At 33.0% G+C, this 26,888-nt stretch overlaps 3 protein-coding genes across 6 annotated transcripts; 2 read left to right on the forward strand and 1 right to left on the reverse strand.

Annotated features, from left to right (window-relative positions):
* The first annotated feature begins 1,698 nt into the window (after positions 1 to 1,698).
* LOC133692433 (pollen-specific protein C13-like) lies at positions 1,699 to 3,121 on the forward strand. Its single transcript, XM_062113366.1, has 2 exons — positions 1,699 to 2,036; positions 2,607 to 3,121. Exons 1-2 carry the CDS (start codon positions 1,883 to 1,885, stop codon positions 2,930 to 2,932), a joined length of 480 nt encoding a protein of 159 aa, XP_061969350.1. The 5' UTR covers positions 1,699 to 1,882; the 3' UTR covers positions 2,933 to 3,121.
* Positions 3,122 to 10,323: 7,202 nt separating this feature from the next.
* On the forward strand, positions 10,324 to 14,408 carry LOC133690918 (2,3-bisphosphoglycerate-dependent phosphoglycerate mutase 1-like). Its single transcript, XM_062111199.1, has 9 exons — positions 10,324 to 10,710; positions 11,214 to 11,485; positions 11,745 to 11,968; positions 12,272 to 12,390; positions 12,463 to 12,619; positions 12,751 to 12,852; positions 12,966 to 13,085; positions 13,949 to 14,008; positions 14,109 to 14,408. The coding sequence occupies exons 2-8, from the start codon at positions 11,215 to 11,217 to the stop codon at positions 13,991 to 13,993; spliced, it is 1,038 nt and encodes a 345-aa protein (XP_061967183.1). The 5' UTR covers positions 10,324 to 10,710; position 11,214; the 3' UTR covers positions 13,994 to 14,008; positions 14,109 to 14,408.
* A 2,584-nt stretch (positions 14,409 to 16,992) lies between these two features.
* Positions 16,993 to 21,921, reverse strand: LOC133691651 (uncharacterized). Of its 4 annotated transcripts, XM_062112246.1 has the most exons (7): positions 21,684 to 21,921; positions 20,501 to 20,576; positions 20,162 to 20,247; positions 19,901 to 20,077; positions 19,309 to 19,407; positions 18,534 to 18,776; positions 16,993 to 17,727 (listed from the first exon to the last, which is right to left on the reverse strand). In XM_062112246.1, the coding sequence occupies exons 3-7, from the start codon at positions 20,234 to 20,236 to the stop codon at positions 17,266 to 17,268; spliced, it is 1,056 nt and encodes a 351-aa protein (XP_061968230.1). In that variant the 5' UTR covers positions 20,237 to 20,247; positions 20,501 to 20,576; positions 21,684 to 21,921; the 3' UTR covers positions 16,993 to 17,265. The 4 variants fall into 4 exon arrangements, with proteins under 4 accessions (XP_061968230.1, XP_061968229.1, XP_061968231.1 ...); XM_062112245.1 differs by lacking the exon at positions 20,501 to 20,576; XM_062112247.1 differs by having other exon boundaries at positions 20,162 to 20,576.
* Between the last annotated feature and the right edge of the window lie 4,967 nt (positions 21,922 to 26,888).

Genomic DNA, 26,888 nt, shown 5'->3' on the forward strand with positions numbered 1-26,888 from the left:
TTGCTTTTATTTTTTTTATTATTCAAATTTAATTATTATTTTTTTATTTTTTATTTGTTTTATTTGAAATAGTTTTGTTACAAGCCTAATCAATTGATTTCTAGTTGACTACCCAATCAACGGTTGAATGGAATCCGTTTGCAATTTTCTCAAGCTTTAAGCTTTCCCATGGGAGAAGGCAAGTAGTTGAGTTCGGCCTCGGCCTGTACTAGAACAAAAACGACTTTTGAAAAGTGATTATTATATAGACTGTACCAGCTGATAACATAAGCCTCTAACTATGCCTTATACCAATCTGATTGTTATATTTAGATTGGTGGATTTTCGGATTAAATTGAGTGTAGAGCACTTGGGTTTTCCTTATACTAATTTTCACATGATATATAGAATTTGATATTAAACAAATTCTAATATTGCAATTGCTTGAAAAAAAAAACGTTGACATTATAAGAATTGAGAGGTGCTGTAATATACTAGCAGAGCAGCAAAATACATCGCTGGAAAATGTACTTAGTTTGCTCCAAGAGAAGGCATTGACCAGTGCCTTGGGTGTTCCCTGGTGGAATGATCTGTTAACCAACACCGATCGAAACTACCTTGGACTGCCAGCCTTGCTTGCAGTATAGTTTGGATGCCTCCTGTCGACAAGGGCCAGGCCTGTTTGACTTTTAATCGTACGCAGGAGAAGACTCCAGCAGGAATTTATAACTTTTGTCAACTCCACGATTAGAGAAAAACGCAGACACTGTCATGTACGATTCAACCACGAGATCCAAATATACAGTGGCTTGGGAGTTTTTTTACTGTTATTTTTTAAAATATTTTTTATTTAAAAATATATTAAAATAATATTTTTTTATTTTTTAAAAATTATTTTTGATATCAGTGTATCAAAATAATCTGAAAATACTAAAAAAAATATTAACTTAAAATAAAGTAAAAATTAAATTTTTATTATATTTTTTATCTGTTTTAATTTAATATTTTTTTAGTATTTTCAGATTATTTTGATATGCTGATATTAAAAATAATTTTTTAAAAATAAAACAAATATTATTTTAATATATCTCTCTAAAAAAAATACTTTAAAAAATAACAAACTTCACTTCTAAACAAACTGTTACTCTTGTGCCACAGGAAAGAAAAGGAATGCAGGAGATGCGCTAGATTAGGAATGGTGTAGTTAAGAGAGAATATTTGAAACGTAATAACTTGAAAGGGTATTGGACGGCGTTTAAAACTCCGATCAGATCATGAATTAGGAGCTGTTTTGGATTAAAACTCGAATGATTCGGTGACAGACCGAAACAAGATTTTAAAGCAGTGCCGTCGTATCATTCATCCCGGAAAGGAAATTGGTGACAAAGGGAGCTTCTTAATTCACCGAGAAGAGCCCATAATTAAACTGGGTCACGACTCACATGTGAATGTGAAAAAGCAAGGACATGTGCGATGGGCTGGAACACAGTGAGTGATCCACCCTTTACTTCCCTCCTTGGACAACCATCTCTCTCCCCCCCATGTGAGCGCCGACCGACATTTCCAGCTATACTTTAATCACTACGCCACTTCCCAGCCCACTCCCTGCACATCTCAGTTATCTATCCAATGGGAAGATGCCACGAAAGACAATGCCACCTCTTAAAATGACGAAAATACCATAGAACATGCTCTGCTGAAGACCGCGTTGGGGCACCCACATATTTCTCAACGCGTAATCACCGCAATTGCTTTCGGTAATTGCACACTTCCCTCTTACTTCACCTGCTTGCCCATCTCTACTCCTTCCTTTTTGGGTTTTTTTATAGCGCTTTATCTTCTCTACTCAACGCATTTGCTTTTAGATCTCAATCTCTCTGTCTCACACTAGGTCTCAAACAAAATGGCTCGCGTATTCATGCTTCTTGCTCTCTGTGTGCTACCGGCCCTTGTAAGTGCTGCTCGCCCTGGAAGAAACCCATTTAGTGTTCAAGGACTCGTGTACTGTGACACTTGCCTTGCTGGTTTTGAAACCCCCAAAACGACTTACATTGCAGGTATGACTACGGTATCTCGTTTCATTTCAGTTCAGTTGTAGATTTCTAGATCTTACTCCATTTTAAAAAAGGATGGTTGTGTTTGTAGTTGATTTATACTCTTTCTTCAGGAAACAGACGATTTGTGTCAGAAATGTTTAGATTTACTTGCTGGTTAGTGTTCGACTGCGGTTTAATATTAGATCTGTTCAAAACAAAAATTTCAACTTCGACTTTTGTTGGCTAAAATGTTCACCCAGAACCAGTGTATTCTAGTTGCAAGGGAAGTGTGATCGGGTTTTATCTGTTTGATTAATGATTTTTTATTGTAGAGATCACAAAATCTATCAACTGTAATTGACATGGTAAAAAAAATTAAAAAAAAGTTCATCTTCAAAAATGTTTGCTTCTTGTTATAGTGGTTGTGGTATAATCACCAACCAATAAGACTATAAAACAACAATTCCGAGATGTTTGGCTATCCAATCATTCGTGTATCTTGCACACTGTTTATATATAGGCTGCATTGTTAGAATTATGCTGAATGTCTAAAGATCTTTATATGATGCTGTGCATTTCTGTTTCTTATAGGTTCCAAGGTTAAGGTGGAATGCAGGGACAGGAAGACACAAGATCTTGTCTATAGCAAGGAAGGCACAACAGACTCAACTGGAAAATACATCATCACTGTTGATGAGGACCACAAGGATCAAATCTGTGATGCCATGCTAGTTAGCAGCCCCCGCAAGGACTGCAGCTCACCATCTGCAGGCCGTGACCGTGCCCGTGTTATCTTGACCAGTTACAATGGTCTTGTATCAACCACTCGCTATGCCAATTCTATGGGTTTCATGGCTGCACAGCCCATGTCTGGATGCACTGAGCTTCTCAGGTCATACCAGGAGTTCGATAATTAGAGTTTCACTGAGTTACTCTGAAGTGTCTAGTTGACTAAATACTTGCGTGGTTTATTATTCTATTATTATCTATTAAGATTGTTACCCGTATTGATTTGTTTCTCGGTGTTTTAGAGGGCTATTAATTTATCCTTGTTAATGGACTCAGTTGGAATTTCTAAGTACTGTATGCAAGTCACATTTTGAGTATCTGAGTTGGTATTTTGCCCATCTTCATCATTATTTGATCAGAGCATCACAATGCATCTGGAGACCCGTGCTTTTCAGCAGTTATCCTTTATCTGCTCGTTTCTTTTTCTAGTCTTCGAGGAATATTTTTCAGGCAGCTGTATTTCTTTCTCCGGTTACTGGGAGGTGCTTATAGCCCCAAAAAGAAAGAACTAAAGTAATACCCGTAAAGAATTCCATATCCAAGGTGGGGCTTGGTTTAACAAGGCACGAGTTGCAATCTCTGTTGTGCTTGATATGGATTTTCCACCGCCTTCCCATCACCCCTCTGATAAGATCAGCCCATAGGCGCATTGAAACTGTTCCTATCTCGTTCCCCCCCAAACGGGACGACTCGAGTCCCACTTTGAGGATAAGCTTCTGGTAACCCTTATCCCGAGTAACCTCCAAACCGATTTTTACAGCCCACAGCGCTGCTCTCTCTCCAGAATACAATGAAAATGACCTTGCCGATCTCTAACAATCCCACCTCTCTGCTTCACCTGGGTAGGCACCACAGCTTCAAGTTTTATCCATTCGTAGGTGAATAAGTCCTTCCTTTTAGTTAGCTTAAGGGCTGACTGGCTAGCACAGTATGTGCTCCTGTCCATAATGGTGGCCTGGTCATATTCCTGTCCATCAAGTTTTAAGGTGGTCCCTTGCTCGTTACCCCAAATGGCGTCAAACAACCCATCATTAGATTTCCAATGCGGAGCTGAATTTGGCTTTTCCTTGCAAATCTCTTTCAGCACACGTCAAATACTGGGTTATAATTGGTTAATTCGACTGCTGCTTGTTTATGGAATTCCGCATCCTTGATCGGGTGAAAACAAGAAACGTAGCGCGAAAATGTTATTTGGGCCTTTGAACTCAATACCTTTCGCAAATGGTGAAGTCCGTACTCGATGGTTCCTAAAAGCCTATAAAGTAGTGTAGAAAATCCAATGGGCCGATGCCTGGTCCTTTTTTCTTCTTATCATGAATCCAATCAGATCCCTGAACACTCTGTTAACAAATCTTTCGAATTTTTATTCTACAAATGACTTCGATGTTTTAGAGTTCCCCTTTAGAAAAACATTACAAAATAATAATTTGAAGTTAAAAAAAATAATATTTTTTAAAAATACATTCTAACCACAATCCTAAACACGTATTGAAAAGAAAACAAGAAAATCGAGTTTTAGATCCTTTTAATAACTATTTGAATGTTGCATATGAGACTTTTTCTAAGATCCAAGACCAAGAAATTTGGGATTAACTAAGCTGTCGTGCATATCATAAATCTACCATGACAATTCTTTTTATAATTCACTTATGTATTTCTTTTTAAAAAAATAACTATTATGATATAAATAGAATCGAAAACATCCAAGGCCTAATTGATAATGAATGTTTAATCAATTTGTCACGATATTGTTTTTTTTATATATAGAAAAAATAAAGGTAATGAAGATAAAAGAATAAAACATGATATATATATATATATATATATATATATTATTTTACCTAAACTTATATATGTTAAAAAGTTATTAAATATTTTTTTTACTTGAAATTATATTAAGTTTTAAAATTAATAATATTATAATAATCTTAATTATAAAATCAGGACTAACCCAACAGGTTAATCTAACATGTTTCAACCTAGACCTGGATGAGTCTAGGTTGAGACATGTCCCATTATTCCTGTTTTGAAAGTATAAAAATTCACTTTAAAAATGTTTTAATAACAAAAAAAAATATTATATTTTTATGTTTTTTTTTAACTAAATATATTTTTATTATTTTTATTTTTATCTTAAAACAATAATCAAATATACTGAAGACTGAAGAGGTAATGTAAGAGGAATGGTTTGAAACATAGTTGCTCAGCTTAGAACTGATCCATCATAAAAAAAATCCATACAGGATTTTAGCATTATCTGATGTACTCCCTGTCCACTTCTCTTTTCTTACCAGTCATTCCTCATCGAAGAAAGCAAAAAGAATGAGAGATTATTCAAAGGAAATTGAAGATGTTGAATTCCATACCCACAAAATTAGCCACGACATACATCGCCCTCTTCCTTCTGCTGGGCAAACGATAAATAAGCAGAGGATGTCAAATCCAGAAAACTAGTCCCAAAATCCTTGCCCCTCTCAGGCACCACGTCTCGTATCATTGGACATGCAAGAAGTCATTGGGTAACTTTATAGTGGTTGCGGCAGGAGAGTGTTTGAGAAGGATGGAGAAGAAAATCAAGCAACGTTCAGATTTGTTTTTAAACAAGAAAACAAAAGGATTTTGATGACTTAACCTGTAATACAATAAATTTTTTATCCGATGGTCAATAGTTATTGACTGCAATCTGTAAATTTAAGGCATTTAGAAACCTGTCGCGAATATGTTTGATTCCGGACCATACAAGGACCCTCTGCAGATGTTTAATTTTGTTGTAATCCAGTTTGTGATTGCAAATTGATTGGGTGGGCCTCTAATTCGGTTCATCTTGAATCTATAGTTAGACTGGTCCTGAGTTTTTTCATTACTCTGACCTCCTGTGAATGAGTTTAGTTCTGTCCTGTCCAATTCACCGATCAAGCCTTCATGTGACGTCCTGTTCTTAAACATGAGATTGCCGATGACATCTTTTGGTTATCAGTTATCACCAGGGTTGCCATGGATCAATAGGATGTGTACCCAACAAAATCTACAAGAATCAAAACTTCTATCCTTTTATCGCTTTGGTAATTTACTCCGTTCTTCTTTCCCTTTTCTCGACCCAAAAACATCATCTTTTTATCGACGGAAAATGGCCGGGGAAAGAAGGTCAAGTGAAAAACACAAAGAAACTGCCTTGAATACCCTGAAATACATTGGTATTTTCTTGTACGCCTCCCTGGAGGGTTGAGAAATGGGTTGCCATGGATATACTGTCCACTCTCGGACGCCTCCCTCTAGGAGAGAAGGAATGATGCATTGGTATATTCTTTCAAAACACCTGGACAGTGATTGACCTTCCATATGCTTTGGCAATTTACAACGTTCTTCTTTCCCCTTTCTCGACCTAAAAAATCATCCTTTTATCTATCAAATTTACCCATATACCGGGTATTAAAAAATCATTTTAATTTAAAAGTTTAAGTTTTAAAATTTATACAGATTTATATTATTTTATATTTAATTTTTATTATCAGAGTTCTGATACAGCTATGTAGTCCACTCTCGTACGCCGCCATCTCGGAGAAAAAAGGAATGATGCATTGGTATATTCTTTCAAAACACCAAGACAATGATTGACCATGGCTGTTTTTCAAAAATTTTAGTTATCAAAACAACCGCTTTACAAATGTAATTTTAGTTCTAAAATTTTATTTATAATTATTAATTAACCTACTACATTTAAATAATCCTATTGAAATTTAAATTGACTACAACTAACCCATTAAAGAATCCTATTGAATTTTAATTTGACCACAACTAGATTTCTTTCATCTATAATTATCATAATTATTAATTACCCTAAAAAGTTAAGTAATTATATTCAAAATTAAACGGAATACTATTGAGAATAAAATGACATAAAAAATCAATTGTTTTGATTTGTAGAGAATAAGTATTATTTTAAATTAAACTAAAAAAACCAATATATATAAAAGTTCCCACTGTTCCAGTATTGCTGTTTTCTAGAAAATTATTTAGCATGAGCTACTCTTCAAAAAAAAATTAAAAGTGTTATTTTGGGAAAACAAAACATTTTTTTGGGTAAAAAATCATTTGTAAAGCATATTTATTTATTTGACTTGATAGTTTTTATGGGTTATAGTTGTTTTCTAACTGTTTAGAAATTTGACATAGTCAAACTTTAATGACTCAATAGATTAATTATGTGGCCAAAATCCAACCAATTTAACTTTAAGAATGTTTATTTTTTCAAAAAAATAAACTTGAAGCGAAATCATTTGGGATAAACACAAGAATCCCGACCTTACGTCGAGTCTGCTTCCTATGTTGTCAACTGGCCTCTCCTGGGGAAATTTCCCAGTCTAACATCTCATTTCCCTAAAAAGGAGTTGTAAATTCCATGTTTGGTGTTTATGAGCATGCCTTGAGCACGTGTTATATCAAACTCCGCAAAGGACGCGGTCGTGTTAGGTGGCGCTAATAGTTACGGGGGCTCAAATTTGGGGCAGCTTGGTTTGGTGGTGGTGGTGGTGGTGGTAGGTATACTTCATTTTGTGCGGGACAAGTCGGCATGTACTTACTGGTCCTTCAAGCCTCGCGAAGACTTGTTTGAAGCTTCAAAGAAATTTGCTTACCTACCCAGTACTGGAATTCGCTGGTAGTATACGACCATGCAACAAGGTTCGCCGTTCATTTCAGTTGTGTTTCGAGCTGGAGCTGGTGCTGCAGAATCGTTTTGATCCTGTTTGCTTTTATATTTTAAAAGTTTTTTTTAAACAAATTTAAAATTATTTTTTTATTGAAAATTAATATATTTGTTAGTATTTTCAAAAAAATAATTTTTAAAAGATAAAAAATTTATTTTAATATATTTTTAAATAAGAAACATATTAAAAACCAGTTGAAAGTTGAAACTCATGTTCTGAGATGAAGGAGGCATGACTGGCTTTTGGGTACTGCTTATGTGCGTGTGGATAGTTTCTCTACACTAGTTTTCATTTGTCAACCTAAATGATTAAGTTGGTAAGCCCACAGATCCTCCCAACACGAAGAAGAAAGGTCAATGTTATAAGGTATTTAAAAGAAACAGCATTTTAACCTTTTTTTCTCACTTTGCTCGTGCTTTGTTTTTCTCCAATAAACTTTAATTTGGCTAAACTTTGAATTATAAACTTTGGGTCAACGTAGAATAATTTGTGTATACACACCCTGTATATTTATATTTATATTTATTAATAATAATTTATTAGAAGGTGAAGTAAAAGACAATGCTATTGCTCCGGGTTAAGTTAAACATATGGAACTGATCCATTTCTCAACATAAAACGACGAAGGTATCCAGGGCAAATATGAGATTTCAAACTCAAACATGTGACTCACCACATTTATTTTAAGTGATTCTTTCTTCTAATTTACCATAAAAAAACACCAAGAGCCATCAATAATGAAATCCTAGCTTGCGAGAGTAATCATTTTGGATTCGCAGGATTTATTTTTTTAAAAAAAAAATTCTTCTTATTTTATCCCCAACTCGCATTGATCTGGATTGATTTAGATTTCACCTTCATCTCGGTAATTTGTTTTGTATGCGTGTCTATTGGGTTCTTGTTGTGTAAATAAAATATTTTTTTTATTAGTTTATTAACATTTGATTTGATAAAATAAAATAATTTTTTTTTAATTTTTTTAAAAACATTTTGGAGATTGGATTGATTTTATTTTAATTAGACAAAGATAAGTAACGATGTTAGAATGACCAATTGTTTTTTTTAAAATTAATCACCATAACTCGAGATTTTTTTCAAAAGGAGACAGATAATGCCACTCAATTTCCAACCCACTCAATATAGAATGATGAAATATGGTAAGAAAAAACACTTAAAAAAATACATTATGGTCAACCCGAGTTAGCATTACAAACCTTTAACTCTGGTAATCAGGGTTGAACCAGCTTGGATTATCCCATCAAGCTTGTAGCCCATATCATAAGATTGGAATAACTCAATATAAAAAAAAACCATCAATTCTCAATCATGACCCGGATCATTAGACCCGAAGAACCAAAAAATGATGCAATCCAATTCCCAATCAAACATTTGAATGATGAAATTAAAAAAAATATAATTATACAAAACAATTCAAAACAAAAAAAATAACAATTAGAAAAACGATGATCAAAATTATAATAAAAAATAAAATTTATATTTTATTGAAGGTTGAAATTAAAAAGAAAAGCAAAATAACCCAAAAAACATCTAAAGTAATGAGAAACAAAATTTATATAACAAATAAATTTTATCTTTGATTGAAGTGTGAAATTGAAAAGAAAAATAAATTTAACAAAATGACCCAAAAAAACAAAAGAATAAGTATCAAATTGGTATAAATAATATACCATTAATTTGGATAGAAAAATAAAATTAAAAACAAATAAAACTTTTATAAAAAGGTTAAGAAATAAACCAGTATACCATTAATTTGGATAAAATAATAAAATAAAAAATAAAAAAACTTCTAAAAAAATTAAGAAATAAACTAGAAACAAAAAAAATAAAGATCAAATTGAAAATTATAATATTTAGTAAATTAAGATTGAATGATGAAATTAAAAATAAAAAAAACTTAAATAAAAGGACCAAGAACAAAAATAGAAATAAAAAAACTAAGGATTGAATTAAAAATATCAACAACAAAGATGATCAAACTATTATTTAAAAAAAAAACAAAAAAAAAAGAGAAAAAACCCACCAACAAGAAACTAACCAACCAACACCAACACACGCTGCCATAAGAACGACTAATTCATTCCACAGAAGTGCTAACAACTTTTTAATTTTTTATTTGTGAAAATACCTAATTGGCCATAAACTAACCTGATAATTATGAAAAAAATATATGTGAAAAAAAATGAAAAGGCTTTAAGGCCAATTTTATTTTTTAACTTTCAAATGAATTTTAACTATATATTTTTATTTTTATTTTTTATATCTAGTCAAATATCAAAGTGATTCTCGTCTCATATAATAATTATAAAAACCCATTATGAAAGTGCGAAATTGCTCTTCAAAGCTAGTTTTAAATTTTTTTGTTTTTAAAAACATTTTAATTATTTTATTGTGCATTTAAAGTAAAATAAAAACTTATTTATTCCTAATCAATATGATAATAACTAATTTTTTTTGTGAAAAAAATTGAAACCTCTCAATAACTAGTTTTAAGAATTTTTTTTATATGAAGAGTAAGATTATTATTATATTATTTCAATAAACAATATTTCTTAATATGGAGATATAATATTTTCCCAGCAACGCTTAGCTATCGTTAATTTACTCATTTTATTTATCAAAATCAAACAGAATACTCTAACTTAACAATTCCTAAAAAAAGAGAACAGGAGTGTTTGATGCGTCGTGCTTGCCTGTAACGAGGGGAAAAGGAGACAAAACTGCATAGTACTACAGTAGAAAACAAACAGAGAGAAGGTTGGTGAGGGAGAGAGAGAGAGGAAAGGAAAGGAAAAGAAGAGAGACAACAACCCGACGATTTGTTCTATAAAATACGAAGTAGCATTTTATTTTGTCAGCTCCCCTTCGCTGACGCTCACCTGTTAGAACACAGAGATAATAAATATACAAGTAGGAGAACAGTATTGAAATGGACACGTAACTAACTAAGCTGTTCTTTCTTCATCTTCTCCGTCAACTTTTCTCGTAATAAACTCTCCTCTGTTTTTGCACTCCTCCTCGTTTTCTTCGCTCTACTTCCTCTGATAATTATATAAATACCCCCTCTCAAGTCACTCCCCTTTCTGACTTTCTCTCTATTATATTACTCTGTACACCTTTTTTTCTCCCTTTTCCCCTTTCCTTTGCCATTTTGGTTTCTGGGCTCCTTCTCTTCCTGAAAGGTAATTTGTTGCTTCAAAATAATCTGTGTTCTTGCTTTCTAATAATGTGTTTCTCTATTAATTCTGTCACTAAGTGATTGGTTTTAATTTGAGTATTTTGCTCGGACATGGCCGCCCTTCCGCAATAGATCTGTATGTGTGTGTGTGTGTATTTTTTTTTGGGTTGCCGCAACAACATGCGGCTTTTGTTGTTGGTCTTTTCTTTATTCTTGCTCTCTCCCTCTCTATTAACATTGGTTATGTTGGATCTTATTTGGGTTACATATGTTTGAATCTTTTTGGCGCTTCTTGAGTTCCTAGGCGTCTATTCTGCCTTCTTTTATTATCAGTGTTGATTTAATTTGCTAGTTTTGTGAAAAAGAATACACTATGTGCTATTTCTGTAATGCCTTCAAAGCTACTGTAGATTCGTGTATCTTTCTACTCACTGTGTTGAAGTAGATGTTGGTCCTTGAATGGAAGAAACCCACTTGTATAATTATTTGTGGGTCTTGGATTTTCAGGATGGCCACTTCTGTGTTTCACCAACCCCTAGGGACTGCTCAGCCCCATCAACACCTCCAGAACTCTGGTTTTCGTCATGAGCTTGGCCATGCTTCGGTGAAACTGACATTTAAAGGTTTTAAGGTTGAGACTGGATTGTCAAGAAGAGGAGGTTATAGTTCTTGTAAGAGAAAATTTGGTGCTATTCAAGCCTCAGCTTCTCATACATCAGTGGTTCAGCCATTCTCATATCCCCCAAATAACAGCACCGACGAGTTGCGAAAGAAATCAAGTAAGCCTGTTTCATTTTTTTTCCGAAACTCATACTTATCAAAGCTTAGATTTTCATATCAATTGCCAATTTTATCCTCGAAAAGGTCTCCTTACGTATGGATGTGGCCACATAGATCACAAGACGCTGAAATGCAGTAGCAAAAAATACCATGACAATATATAATTTGATCCATATTATTAGGCGTCCAACCCAAATTTTGGAGCTGAGTTTTTTCTTATTGTGAAACTTCTCAATGCCATATCATAATCAATTTCAGGTGAAGCAGCTTTGATCCTGATTAGGCATGGTGAGTCACTATGGAATGAAAAGAACCTGTTCACAGGCTGTGTTGATGTGCCATTGACAAAGAAGGGTGTGGAGGAGGCAATTGAAGCTGGTAAGAGAATCAGCAACATACCTGTCGACATGATATACACATCAGCCTTGATCCGTGCACAAATGACTGCTATGCTTGCCATGACCCAGCACCGTCGCAAAAAGGTAGATTGGTAAAACATGCCATTGGTTGTTAGAAAACACAATGTTTAGCTAGTGGCATTCAAATCTCAGAAGCTATAGACGTTATAGTAGATAAATATGTCGCTCCTATGCTAATCTGAGCTAAACCAGCATTATTGGTTACCGGTCAATAATTACTCAGGCTAGTACGTCTGAAACTTATTTGTATATAATGCAGCAAGATATGTTAAAATGGACTTATTTATAAGACTCCATTTTTCCTCAAAAGTTCTTCTATTTTCTCTTCTTTAGTTGCTACCATATTGACTATCAAACTTGTGGCAGGTTCCTATCATTTTACATAATGAGAGTGAACAGGCAAGGGAATGGAGCCAAATTTTTAGTGAAGATACAAAAAAGCAATCCATCCCAGTTGTAACAGCTTGGCAATTAAATGAAAGAATGTAATGATATTGTCTCCTTTTCTCATGCAATCCCCATGTTATGTACAAATTATGAACTGATCTTCTCTACAGGTACGGGGAATTGCAGGGTCTCAATAAGCAGGAAACAGCAGACAGGTTTGGGAAGGAAAAGGTTCATGAGTGGCGGAGGAGTTATGACATTCCTCCACCCAATGGCGAGAGTTTGGAAATGTGTGCTGAAAGAGCAGTTGCTTATTTCAAAGATCATGTATGCATGACTATGCCTTGCTATTCCTAGTTCTCTTATGGTTTGCTCGCCATTGATTGGATGGTTTACTTAAAGATTAGAGCAATTTTATACAATTCATTTGCCCCTGACCACAGAATATTGTGTTGCAGATTGAACCTCAACTTCTATCTGGGAAGAATGTGATGATTGCTGCCCATGGGAATTCACTCAGGTCCATAATCATGTACCTTGACAAATTAACTTCACAGGAGGTGATAAACTTTTTACTTTGATACCGGGGTGTTCCCTATATTGAGCATCTTTGTGTTATCTCTTCTTTGTCATTGTCGTCTTAACTATATTTGGTCATGTTTTGTACTGACAGGTTATCAACTTAGAATTATCAACTGGAATACCAATGCTTTACATTTTCAAAGGGGGAAAATTCATTAGGAGAGGAAGTCCTGCAGGACCAACCGAGGCTGGCGTGTATGCATATACTAGGGTATGCAACTTCTGGTCATCCTAACAGTTTCTGAACTTGAAAATTTTCATTCTGGCTTAAGTTTATATTTGTGTGATTTTAAACATGGGATAGATGATTTAGTTCAACAGTCGTAACCTGTCTGAAACTAGCATGGAAATTTTTTTCTTGAAAACAAGTCATCATGCAGATTTTAATTGCCCTATTCAATTAATGAAGCAACCATCCAAAACATGCATGCCTGTGTCTGAGAGTAACCTTTCTGAGTTCCCATTGAGGTCATCAGATCAATTATCCTAATTAATTGAACTGCAATATAATCTTTTTCAGTAATTTACTTTTGTCGCTAAGAACCTGCTTCTCAGATTGGCTGGTAAGCCCTAGGTCGAGAAAGCATAGGCAGAGATGGTGGTGTCATTACCTAGGAAGTATGGATATCACACAGAGATGCATAAAAAATATTATACTAAGATGCATAAAAAATATTATACTAACATGTTATTAAGGAAAACTGAAAAAAATACTAAGAATCCATTGTGTGTACAAGAATGAATACTATTATCTCTTTTTTTTTTGCCTATGACATGATATTCACTTGAATAGCTGAATACTCTCGGAGTCCAATCATGTATTAACATTCGTGCAGTACTCATGTCTTACAAGTCCCCATCTTATGTGGGCAAGATATGAATGCTTACTTTAGCAGAAGTGTCGTTGCTGCATGTTTCGTTACCCAGGTCTCATTCTAAGAAAGGAAAATATGCCAGATAATTGCTGATGCTGTCTTCTTTCTTTTGCTGTTGTTCATTTACATGATGCTATTTCCCTCAAGTACCTAACAGAGTATGACCTCACTACTTTTGCAACTTTAAATGTTGTTGCAGAGTTTAGCTCTATATAGGCAGAAGTTAGATGATATGCTGCATTAGCGTGCTCACATATTGGTAAGTTCTATTACTTCTTATCATCTTCTGGATCTAATCTCAATCACTGGCTCCTCCTTTGCTTCCTTAGATGAGTACTAACATTCCTTCTCTTTTTCAGGGGGCCATCTTCCTCTGCACTAATATTCATGATAGCTGTTGGTGTCATAAATAAGAAAACGCAGAAAAGCTAGTTATGCATTGATACGTTTGGGAACACGCAAATATGGTCATCTTACCCAACCAGTAGGACGGACAGCTTTCTGCTGCTATTATTTTTTAATATATATAATTTTTCTGCGTGTTTCAGTTGGGTCTTTAACCATGTTTCTTCTGAGGAAGGCGTAGGATTCTTGATAGTGATGTTTAAATGTTGTAAAAGATGGACTGAAGTGAAATACGAGTATTCTTTTTTATGGTACCATTTAGCTATTACAATGTGCAGAGAGTGATACGAGAGTAATTTCGTCCCTCTGTGTTTTGTTATTTCTCGCCATGGGATTTGGATCCTGGAACATGATGAATCATGTTGTAGAATCCACATCTTTGGATTCAAATCAACGGTAATGATTAAGTCTTGAATTCATAAATGGATATGGATAGCTTTCCAAATATGCTAGAGTTTAAAATAAAACCAAACTCGGTTAAAATTATACAAATGGGATATAAATAGGATCCATTATGTTCTCCAGAACAGGACTAGGTGACTGTTTGGCCGTGCTGTATTTACGATAAACATTTTTAAAATGTAAAATGTATATAATGGTATTGTTAACATGTTTTTTAGTTAAAAAAAATAATCATGAATTAAAAAATTGATACATATTAGATAATATTTTTTAAATATTGAGATTATAATATATTAAATGAAAAAAATATTGAGATAACAACATATTAAATCAAGATGAGCATTAAATGTTTAAGGATAAAAAAAAATTAAAATAAATTATGAAAGCTTGATTTTTAATTATACAGATATTTAAGGATGAAAATAAAATAAAAATATTTAATTAAAAAAAACTACCCGAGTCAACTTGAAAAAATATATACCCGCCAAACATTTGATCTAGATCATAAGAATATATTACCCTGTAAAAAGAAAATTGAATAAAAATTATGAAGTTTAATTTTCATCAAACTTATTGAAAGACAATAGAAAAAAAAACTAATTTAAAAAAATGACCTTAGTCAACCTAATTTAATTTGTCAAACCCGCGATCTATTACATGAAACCAAAATGACCTTATAAAAAACAAATAGAAAAAAATTATAAAATTTAATTTCCAACCAATTAAATATTGAACGATAAAACTGAAAAAAAAAAGATAAATTTAAAAAATATAAAAAAAAATAAACTAAGTCAACCTAGGTTGTGAGACTGAGATCACACCATAGAAAGTAAATTGAAAAAAATCACGATATACAATCCTCCACTAACTCAATGTTGAAGGATAAAATTAAAAAAATAATTAAAAAATAATTAAAAATAACAATAAAAAAATAAAGACTAATTTTGACACAAGGAAAAATTGACAATCCACTATGCTTATGCTATTTTGGACAAAGCAAGGTGTGAAAATCAAAGAAATAAGAGAAAAAAGAGGAAATAAAATAAAAAGAGTGGGTCGCTAGAGCCACAACGCCACTCCTCTAGTGGCACGCGCCATCGAAAAATGAAGACCTTGTCGAGACAATACCAGTACCACCAAAGAAGACCCCTTCGAAGCTTAGAGGAAGCTGCACATGCCATCACAGTGAAACAATTCTCCTCACACGATAGCATAGTTGTTGCTTGTGTCAATAAATATTTCCTTTCTCATTCAATTTAGTCTCTAATCTAGCAAAATAATAGGGCTAAATATTTGTCTCAGTTTTAAAATCGATTATTGCTTGTGTCAATAAATATTTCCTTTCTCATTCAATTTACTCTGTAATCTAGCAAAATAATAGGGCTAAATATTTATCTCAGTTTTAAAATCGATCACTTAAAACTTTAATTACTTTAAATCAATAAGATAAAATTTTATTTTGTCAAACCAAACATAATTCGAGCGCTGAAATTTTTTCTTAACATTGCAAGATCTCTATATCTAGCCATTAAAACAAATCATCAAGTTTAATATCAAATGAACTAAAAAAACAAATTGAAATAAAAGCTTAGCTATCTAAAAAAATCAAAAGGCAAAAAAAAGAAAAGAAAAGAAAAGAAAAGAGTAGAACACTCTCCACTTCCCCTTTCCCGGTCAATTTAGTCCATGATCTAGCAAAATAAGGGGCCTAAACACTTGTCTCGTATTAAAATTTAATTCTTAAAATTTTAATTATTTTTAGATAAATAGAACTCAATCTTACTTTTTCAAATTGAGCATTGACTGAATGTTGGAATTTTTTATCAACAAAAAAATCCTCATATCTAGACAATTAAAATAAATTATCAGACCTAATCTTCAATCATTGCAGTAATCAATTTAAAGAAAAAAAAAATTAGTGATTAAAATAAATAAATAAAACATTATTAACACTATTATAATTTACAATGTGTTTTCTACGGGTGCGGGTACAATATTAATGAGAAGCAGGGAAGATATGTTTGGAACACTTACAATCCTTTTTTAAAATAACATCTTTTTTAAATAAAAATATCTTTTTTTTTTACCTCTATTTAAAATCCCAATTAAAAATTGCTTAATTTACTTGAAGTGCTCATTTACGAAGCAAATAGACAGATGAAAATTAAACCGATATGTATGGACCAGTGTATCGACGTCTTGGTTGGTAATCTCGTAATGAGTTTGCTACTGTAAAACCCGCCTGAATCTGAAACACCGAGATTACGATGTACATTTTACGTAGAAAGGAACATCATCTTTAGGACACCTAGCAGCGAGCAGAAGTTCAAGGCGGCACAACTGCACAAACTGCGCATCAGACAATGATATCATTTTAGAATCCGTGAGGGAGGGCACGATTTGTCAAGAAGTAAATTCCCAAAAAACAAGAAAGGATTTTCAGAAACAGACTCGCCCTTATGCCTGGTAAAAAGTTTTGTACCAACTGAGGAGAATCAAGATACACGGGGACATGGAAGAGTGCATTTGATGCTTGCTCCGACCGCCATATCATGAAACTCAGTGATGAAAAATCATTCACTAAATTCGATGATGTTATCAATACAACTTAATAGAAAATCTTGATATTGTAGTCTCTAATTAAAATGATACGTCAGCTGTCAGCTGCCCTACACCAACCGCTGTCAGGTCATTCTGCCTTGGCAAAATTCAAGCATGTGCTTGGTCATCAGGTTTCACGTCAGTACGATGCGGATCTTCCGACTCTGACTCTGAATCTTTCTTACCACCAATCACTAAAGTATTTTCATCAGTGAAAACAGTATCTGAATCTATTCCATGAGGCATGGAACCTTCTGTTTTATCATCGTCAGAAGCATCAGAATTTGAGTCCAAGTTGAGTGAGTCCAAGGTAGCAGGTGCCAGGTCCGGTTGTGGTGCTGCTGAGGGAGAACTCGCTCTTGTCCAAAAAGAAGGCATCCTCTTGTCATCCTCCTTCATCCTCTCCGCATACTTAGTTATATCAAAACCTACACTATCTTTTCCACCAAATGCAGCTTCGAGATAGTCCATATCAAATAGATCTTCCACTATTTTCATAGTGTTGATTTCATCAGAGTAAACAAACTTGACTTTATTGTAAGTTTTAGGCTCTAAAAAGGCTTTTGCCACCTGCAATGAAAGATTATCCTGACATCAGTAGCAGACTAGCATATAGAGTGTAGAGCTAGAAATCAGAAAGACTAACCAGAAATAATCTAATAGCATCAAAACAGGACCGTGACTCAACAAAACACACTGGAATGCCCTTTAGCTAATGCTCAGAGACACCAACAAAAGCTAAAGGAAGACATTAAACTAAAATTAATCATTGATCCATACAATTCACACTTAAAACTAAAACAGTTTTGCATCGAATTTTGCAAATACATTCACGACATTAAAGATTGGAAACTAAAAAATGCAGCCAAAATCACAAGTTGAGGCCAGCCCTGATGCATGGGAGTGAACGTTGGCTATTGAAGCAACAATATAAACATAAGATGGCAACGGTGGGAATCTGTATGCTAAGGTGGATGTATGGTAACAAAAGAATGGATAAGATTAGAAATGAACACATCCACCAAAAGTTCCATGTAGCACTCATCAGTGAAACAAGGAGAAAGGGGGCCTAAATGGTTTGGCCATGACCAATGTAGGACACCAAAGCCCTGGTTCAGAGAAGTAATAAGCTGCAGTAGTACGGGGAAGGGGGGAAGAGGGAGCCTTAATCTAATGTGTGGAAGTGGTATCTGAGGGTTAAAAGCATCATGAAAAAGATTATCCACGATATAATCGACAATCACAAATTTATATTTGCAAGAGCCAAAATAAAGTATTTTTTTTTTATCAAACTATTAGAAATTTAAAGCATCATGAAAAAGAAAATAAATTTAAAGCAGCATGGAAAAGAATAGCAGAAACAGGCAACAGGTTACCATCCAGAATGGTTCAAAGAACTTTGGAGGATTATACAGAATTGCCAGGCCCAGGCGTTCCGGATAATGGTCTTGTAAAACATGGGCTGTTTCGCGTGTCACCTTCAATGAGATATGAGATAAATTGAAACCACTGAAATCAATCAGCCAGACCATCTGCTCCTGGTCTGGTGGCAAATTTAAAATGGCATTCTCCATGCAATACACCAAATACTTAATTTGTCCTTTTATTGACTTGGAGTTCTGCAGTCAAAATGAACTTGAAGTTATTACAGGTAACCAACATAAAAATGAAGTAGATTAGTTTTGAATTTGATCCCTGAGAGATGATGTTTCAGTACATACTTAAATTACAAAAGATCTCAGCATCATGCCAAACAGATTGGTTTTATACAAAAGATCTCAGCATCATGCCAAACAGATTGGTTTTACACATAAAAATATTGTCACTAAGGATTGCAGTAAGGTTGATACTCTCAATGATGCATGAAATTCACACACTGGATCGACTTCAAGTATAAATCACCATGAATCTTGTGGGAGGAGAAGAACCAAGTGATTATATTGTTTGGCCTGAGTCCTGACCCAAAGCTAATCCTTTGAATATTAGGTGTCAGAGTCATTACAACCAGTTGGCCTTTTTTTTTCTTACTCTGGATTAAGAGCATGTCCTAGTGATGTATCTACATGGACCAAGTTTCTCTTCAAATCTAAGAAATAGCAACCTCACAAGCCACAAGACAGAAAAAAGTCAGGAGAAATAGTCAGATGAAACCTGGCAACTAGGTCTCATGACAAGAACTGTTCTTCCATGCTTGTCAACATAACTTGATCTGTAGATTTTCCCTGTGTGTGCTTCATGCGCAATCTCTTCCTGCGTAACAAACAAAAACAGTAACAGAATTAAACACCATTGCCTGAGTAAATCCACAACTAAAACAAACTTGACCAGTCCAAGAACCCACAGTGCTGAGTTCCTAGTGGAAATTATTACTAATTGTACTGGGACTTACAGACGCAAACCAATGCCAATATGTCTTAATTTTGTGTGTTATAAATAATAGGTGGCAGTTTCAATATGCTTGAACCCATAACAGGTACGTTTTGAGTTAAAGCTTCTTGAAAAGCTTTGTAAAATTAGCCCCAGGTTAGTATTCTGTCAAACATGACTGGGGACCATTTTCCCAGTGCAACAAAATGCACGAAATGGATGTAGGAAAGCTTCAAGACTCATTCATTGCTCATTAAAGACCATTGAAATTGAACCCTACCAAATTTTCACCCATTGATCAAGACTTAGACACTAGAGCAAATCTTTACTCGCAAAGACTAGAGATAATCAAGAATGAGAAGAAATGCCAGTGTACCCAGCGAATCTCTTCTGGTTTGTATGCTACTCTCCATTTTAAGGTTTCTTTCAGCATTTTCAGTGCCTTCTTTACATTCCAATTCCGTGCCCTTAGATGCCTTTCAATTGAAGCATCGGAGCAATAAATAGACAACTTCTCTGGCAGCGGCCCCACCAACCTTTTCACCTCATTAACCTGCATACTTGAAAGAGTCACGAGCTTGAAAGTTTCTCTCCAATATGAAGTAACAAATGTGACGAGCAGATGAAATGGACATACCTTTTCCTGCTGCTGTTCAGTTGTCAAAGGCTTCTCAAAGCCATTTGAAGAGGATCTCTTTACACCCTCACTCATTTTAAGTTTCCCTGTAAGCCAATATTTGAGATTACACTATTACATCATAATCTATGTTTCTATCTCGTACCTTGTAGTCTATATTTTGTATCCTTTTAATTGCAAGGAGTTTTTCAAGAACCAAACATCATTCCATATACAAGTATTTCATAAGATGATATAACAAAAGCTTGCGGATACCTTAAATTATTTATTCTTTTTCCAGCCAGGATGAAAGTTATTTGTTACACTGCAGAAGTTAAAGTTACAAGAAAATCTACTTACAGTAATCTTTTTCTGATCTCAAAGGAATTGTTGGGAAGAGAAAAGCAGTTTCGATGAAACACTGAATCTTTTGTTGCTGGAGGTATACAGGATTTAGTAAAATATAGTCAACTTAACCAAAGACTCAACACATTTACATATGCTGAACCACATGAAAGATAGTATCAAGCAGCAATAAAAAAAGAGTCGATATATTTTCTCCACGCTATCTTGATCTCCAAACCCTATTTCTTGATGTTAAATTATCAGAGCGTATGTATAAGATCATATTCAAGCATAGTTCTTAACGATCAATACCTCTTAGTATAGGCTAGGAAACAATTGGATGGAAAAGCTCACGAAGTCACAATTAGTTATTTCAAGCGGTGCCAGGAAATGAATCCAAAACTTACAAGAGAGATACAGGTCTGTAATCATGTTAAAAAATCAGTCTACCCCTGACATTATATTTAAGCATCTACTTGAAGTGGATGCCAACTCCCGGTACTTCTTTAATGAATAGGAGAAACAAGTCAGTAGCCCACCAAGGAAAAATGTACTCTACTCCAAATTTTGGCACCTAACTGAAGTGCAAAATTAATGGGTTGGGCAAATCAATTGTTATGATGAATCGGTATATTCTTATTTTAACAAAAAGTCGAAGTTTTTTTTTGCCATACTCCTTCCTCTTACTGAGCTACCGGTTACAATGGATGGCACTTGCATTATTTTACTTAAAAGAAAATACAATTATTCCTATCTTTCAGTATTCGGCAATGCTCTGTAACAGCACAACAGCTTCAGTGACACTAAAATTAGACAAATCTTCCTGTTAGTCCATACAAAAAACTAACACCCACTCCACGACCCCAATTCTACTATTCATTTTTATTTTTATTTTGGACGCAGGGGCATAAATTTGGGTTTCCAAAGCCGATACGTGAATGTCTTGATCGATCAAACGATTGTAACTGAGATTTAACATAAGCCCTTTTTTTGTTCTAAAGATCTTCTCTTTTTCCCTTCCTTATCATTTTACGCCCAGCTACGCTAAATCACGCCTTGTATTATATTTCGTAAATCGAAAAGGAGGAGGAAAAAACATAATTGACCCACAAAACCACGTAGATCATTAAAAGCAAAAATCAAATCTGAACCTGGATTTCACAAGAAAAGAAAAGAAAAGTCAAAGTGGCAAACAAACCTGTTTGATTCAGCAATTAGGAAGCCTAAAAAAGGGGGATAAGACCGATTCTTCAGGTCTGAGTTTTTCAACTGATAGAAACCGGGTGTATGTCTTGAGGAATACAAGGAGTGAAGGTGGTTGCTGGGATCAATTTTGAAAAGTAGCTGTTTTGGATCCACACTCGCACACGACACAGGTTTCTCTCGTGACCGAATTGGATATTAAGAAGCCGGGAAAAATAATATAATACTGGTATGAGCTGGTAATGCTTTGTCTTTTTATGCAATAATTTATTTGAATTATTTCTTACAACTCTCACATGTGTGCATGTCGTTTTGGACACATGCTCCTCCTCTTTGCCTAACAATGGAGAAGTCGTGAATGACCCTATCCAGGAGTAACATATACAATTTAGTATGAAGGTTTTGGTGATTTCTAAAGGGCCATTTTGACCTTTTGGAATGTCCGAGGGATCATCAGCCAAAGCTCTGGCGAATAAACCCTTTGCGATTCCATGTAAAGGACTTCGCTGTTGGTGTAAAGCTTACTTTCGTCCCTTTTCTCTTGATTTTTTACTGTTCTGGGCCTTTTACTTTGATTTGTGTTAATATGAGCCCTTTACTCCCCATTTATGTTAGAAAAATATCCCTAGGAAGGCTCCTATGTCATGTAGATTTTAAATTAAGTGACAATTAAGACTTATAGTCTATTAAATTCTAGTAGAGGGCCAGGCATATTCATGATGGATTGATGTGTAAAAATTAGGTTATATATAAAAGGTTTTTAAATAGGCACAAAAAAAGGTTATGAAAGGTTTTGTGTCTTTCATTAACACAAAGTAAAGTAGTCCTAAAGTTTGGCATAGATTATAAGACCTTTTATTCTTGAAAACAAATTGATTTTTGGTCGATTGCTTTAATACTTAACCAATCATGGCAGAAAGGGTGTATCGTAATAATTTTCTGCTATGTTTACATGCTTAGCATATTAAAATTATCTTACATGTGGTATTAGAGTCTCCTTCTTGTTATATTGATTAGTGTTAATTTATTATTATTTTCGTGATTATGGTATAATCATACAATGAAATTTTGGACACTTGAATTTATTTATTTATTAAATGGAGGATGAAATCAAGCCCTAGTCCCTATATATCTAAAAATTCAAGCGGCACATGCCACTAAGTTAAAGTGCTCTTTGATTTTTATATTTTTTTTCACTTATGATTTATTCCAACATTGAGAGGAGACCTAATTTATGCATAAAGTGGCTAGTTAGAGACATTGAAAGTTAGAGACATGGAAGCTTATATGGATGGGAAATATTGATTATGAGATGTTTAAGCAATCTAGTCGTTTAAGTTTAATGTAATATAGTTCGGCAAACCTGCATCTACATCTCAATTATCAAATTATACTTGAATATTATATTATTTTATTTGTCCAAGTTATAGAGTACAATATCCACTTGATAAATTCATACCAAAACTTTTACACCACTTGAAGATATTCTCTCTTCAATATTTTTTTCTCACTTAAATACATGTCATTTTCAAAACTTTTCACTGGTGAAAATATCTCATTAATACCAAGAGTTTTTACCTAACTCATAAATATTTACAAGAGTGATTTTGTTATCATAATTAAAGATACTTCATTTTCAAGATTTTTTATTGGTGAAAATATCTCACCAATACTTAGAGTTTTTACCTAACTCATAAATATTTACAAGGGTGATTTTTTTTATCACAATTAAAGATATGTCATTTTCAAGATTTTTCATTGGTGAAAATATCTCACCAATACCAAGAGTTTTTGCCTAACTCATAAAATTTTATAAGAGTGATTTTGTTATCACAATTAACTATTTCAATAGAATGAATAATATTATTGAAATTTGTAATATTTCTATATCTCACAATATGTAGCACTTAAAGGATTTGTAGGCGTTTAAGTGTAATGCAAATGAGATTAAATATCATTGTGATAGAATATAAAAGTTTAATAACATCACTTAAAGTATAATCAATGATTGATGATTTAAGTGTGAGTGTTTCCACTTACTATATATTTTGAACTCTATAAATATATTGTCACCTTTCAGGTGGTGTCATATAGGCCAAGTAGAAGAATATTAGAAAAAATATTCTTAAAATGATCTATGTGTTATGTAGATTTAAATTAAATGATAATTAAAACTTATTGTTTATTGGACTCTCTTAGCAAGCCAAGCATATCCATGATGGATGGATATGCAAAAGTTATATTATATATCAAGAATCCTTAGTCTAGCCAAAAAAGGTTAATGAAAAGTCATATGTCTTCCATCCATATAAAACAACTTTAAATTTTGGCATGAACTAGAAGACTTTTTAGTTTTTACAGTGCCAAGATTTGTGAATAATTGCTTTAATATTTATTCATTCACGGCAGGAGATATGCATCCTATTAATTTTTTGTTATGTTTACATGCTTGACATATTAAAGTTATCCTACAATTTAGTCATTAATTAGTCCATTTATCTTGCTTTGTTTTTTTATTGCAATAGCATGTCTACTTGCTTTCCTTGTATGAAGGTGTTTGTTATTAGGCTTGACTAAGAAAGAAATATGGCATCCTAAGTTAGGGGTTTTTCAATTGACAACTAAGTCACATCAAGGGTTTATTGTCAAAATATATTAAATTATATTTAGACAGGTGAGTAAGAATGTTTAATTTATTATAACAAGAGCATACAAAACATAAAAAATTATTCAAGATAAACCTGAAGTGCATACAATTTTAAATCTATAAACATGAAAAATAAGATTTAAGATTAACACGCTTTTAACATATATATAAAATCAAAGTCATGGCATGCATTATAATAATAAAAACTTAAATTAAAATAAAGAATAATACTTACTTGTTGAAGCATGTTAAAATAATAAAACTTTTGTTATTGTCAATGATGAACTATTTGTCATTAAAGCTTTATTCCTTGTCGTTTGTGCAACTGAGATGTTTTCAAGATGTATCTCAAGACTCCAACAACTCCAGCTTAATTCAGATAGACTTCTAAGTATGATCTTTGAGCCAGAATAAAAAAACTCAAATATCTCAACAAAATACGAACCTAAGCTATATATATGGGGAAAAAATTAAAGTATAAAAGAGAATAAAAACACCAAAAATGAGATGAGAAAGAGTAGGGAAGAAATTGATAAAATCAAGTTTGAAACTCTTTTTTCACTCTCTTTTTATAATGAATTTTAAAAGCTCAAATATTAAAAAATTAATAATAATTAATTTCTACTGTTATCAACCTTTAATTAGTTACCATAAATAAAAAATTAAATCTAGAAAAGCCAATGGTTTTTTTAGTAGAAAAATCAAGAGTTCTTTAAAAATTAATTTTTAACTTATCTATAATTTATTTAATTTATGTTAATTAAACAAATTTCAAACAAAAATATTAATTAGATTTATTGTTTAGCCAAGTTGACCAATGTTCCATAAAACATGGTAAAATGTCTTTTCTTGTATTCATCTCATGAGACTTTTAGCTGTCTTGTTTCCTCTGTTCCGTAGATCATGGAATCAACTTTGTTTTTGTCCTGCTGCTCTTTTCTTAACTTCGTGAAAATTTGAACTAAACTGGTGGGTTTTCTTCATTATTTTCAAGTATTCATGGGATATTTGCCTTTTTATAATTTTGAGTCAATTTCTTTTAATTTAATGGGCAGCCGTCTTTATTTGATACTTGTTGGCAACGGATGCCGGTAGAGGAACCAATGAATAGCAGGAGTTGGCCTCGGCACAAATAAAACAGTTGGAGATCCAAGACGAGTCCAAATTCAGAGTTGAAGGACCCCATTAACCTTTAAACCTTAGCTACTCCATTTTGTTTATCCATTTTAAAAATATTTTTAAATCATTTTGATACGTTGATATTAAAAATAAAAAAATATTATTTTAATAAATTTTTAAATAAAAAATACTTAAAAAAAAAAGATAAGTAATACTGTCAAGCGGGCTCTCCGGCTCCATTCGTGTCCGATAGATTGAGATTTTCTTTTCTTTTCTTAAAAAAAAAAAAAACTCCACCCTTTTGAACAAAGCAGGTGATTTGATCCGAAGGATAAAAATAAACAGAAGGGTCGGACCTTCCAGCTATCGTGGACCAAGTTCGAGAGGCTTTTGTTCGGGATGAATAATAATGCATCATATATTATGCCACGCGCTAAGGACACCCTTCACATTTATTGCATTAGAGCGCGTGTATTGATCACCAACCAACCAACCGTGTTCTTGGAAGTCTCGCCTATTTTTTTTTTATATAAATATAAATATCATAAATTCAACCATATCTCTTATTTTCAATTAATCACGGAACCAAATCGCCATCACTATCTTCAAACGCAAAAAAAAAAAAAAAGTAATAAATAAAAAGAGGACTGGAAAATGAATGGAGGAGAGCACCCACGCGATCGCTTGGATGGAGCGTATGAATGAGGAGTGAGGAAAACCTTTTATATTTATATATATATATATATATATATATATATATATATATATATATATCATTATAAATAAACAAAAGATGAACAGATAAGTAAGACTTCATGGTGGGTTTGACCAAAAAATACAAACAAACAGATAAGACTTCAGACTCACGTGCCCGGTTCCTTAACATTTCTTTTCTTTACCCATGGACAATCTACAATCTATCTGATCCACGTTGGGGGGAAAAAATATATTCAGTGTGTTTTTTTTATATAAGAAAATCTTAAATATAAATTCAAAACTTATACAAGTATTTAATTAAATAAATCAAGAATTATTTATATTTATAAATATATATAAAAAAGTAATTAAGAAATACTAAAATAAAAAAACTAAAATATAAATGAAAATCAAGATATTTAATCTTGCAATATGAGTTATTTACTCGTTTATATCTAATAACTTTGTTTATTAGAATCAATTTTTTATTTAATTAAATGTTATTAAAATAGATACATGCATAAAATTAATTGAATAAAATTTTAAAAAAAATATTCAAGATTGCACATATTATAATAAAAATATTGTTATTTTATGTGAAAACCCAATAAAAACAAAATAATATATGACCAAAGAATAAATTGGAAAGTTGAGATAAATGTAAATGTAGATATTTAATATTGAAACACAAATTATAGACCCAATTATATTTAATAACATTGTTTATTGAAACCAAAT

Source organism: Populus nigra, chromosome 4 (assembly GCF_951802175.1).
Source record: "Populus nigra chromosome 4, ddPopNigr1.1, whole genome shotgun sequence".
In the NCBI taxonomy this organism is placed as follows: domain Eukaryota; kingdom Viridiplantae; phylum Streptophyta; class Magnoliopsida; order Malpighiales; family Salicaceae; genus Populus; species Populus nigra.

Excerpts from the sequence above, each read along its gene's own strand:
- LOC133692433 (XM_062113366.1), top strand. The coding sequence starts at position 1,883 with ATGGCTCGCGTATTCATGCTTCTTGCTCTCTGTGTGCTACCGGCCCTT. Across the intron at positions 2,037-2,606 it reads CAAAACGACTTACATTGCAG|GTTCCAAGGTTAAGGTGGAA; the intron begins GTATGACTACGG and ends TGTTTCTTATAG.
- LOC133691651 (XM_062112245.1), bottom strand. The coding sequence starts at position 20,236 with ATGAGTGAGGGTGTAAAGAGATCCTCTTCAAATGGCTTTGAGAAGCCT. Across the intron at positions 20,078-20,161 it reads CTGAACAGCAGCAGGAAAAG|GTTAATGAGGTGAAAAGGTT; the intron begins GTATGTCCATTT and ends TCAAGTATGCAG. Across the intron at positions 17,728-18,533 it reads TCTTTGAACCATTCTGGATG|GTGGCAAAAGCCTTTTTAGA; the intron begins GTAACCTGTTGC and ends CTTTCATTGCAG.
- LOC133690918 (XM_062111199.1), top strand. The coding sequence starts at position 11,215 with ATGGCCACTTCTGTGTTTCACCAACCCCTAGGGACTGCTCAGCCCCAT. Across the intron at positions 11,969-12,271 it reads CCCAGCACCGTCGCAAAAAG|GTTCCTATCATTTTACATAA; the intron begins GTAGATTGGTAA and ends AACTTGTGGCAG. Across the intron at positions 12,853-12,965 it reads ACAAATTAACTTCACAGGAG|GTTATCAACTTAGAATTATC; the intron begins GTGATAAACTTT and ends TTGTACTGACAG.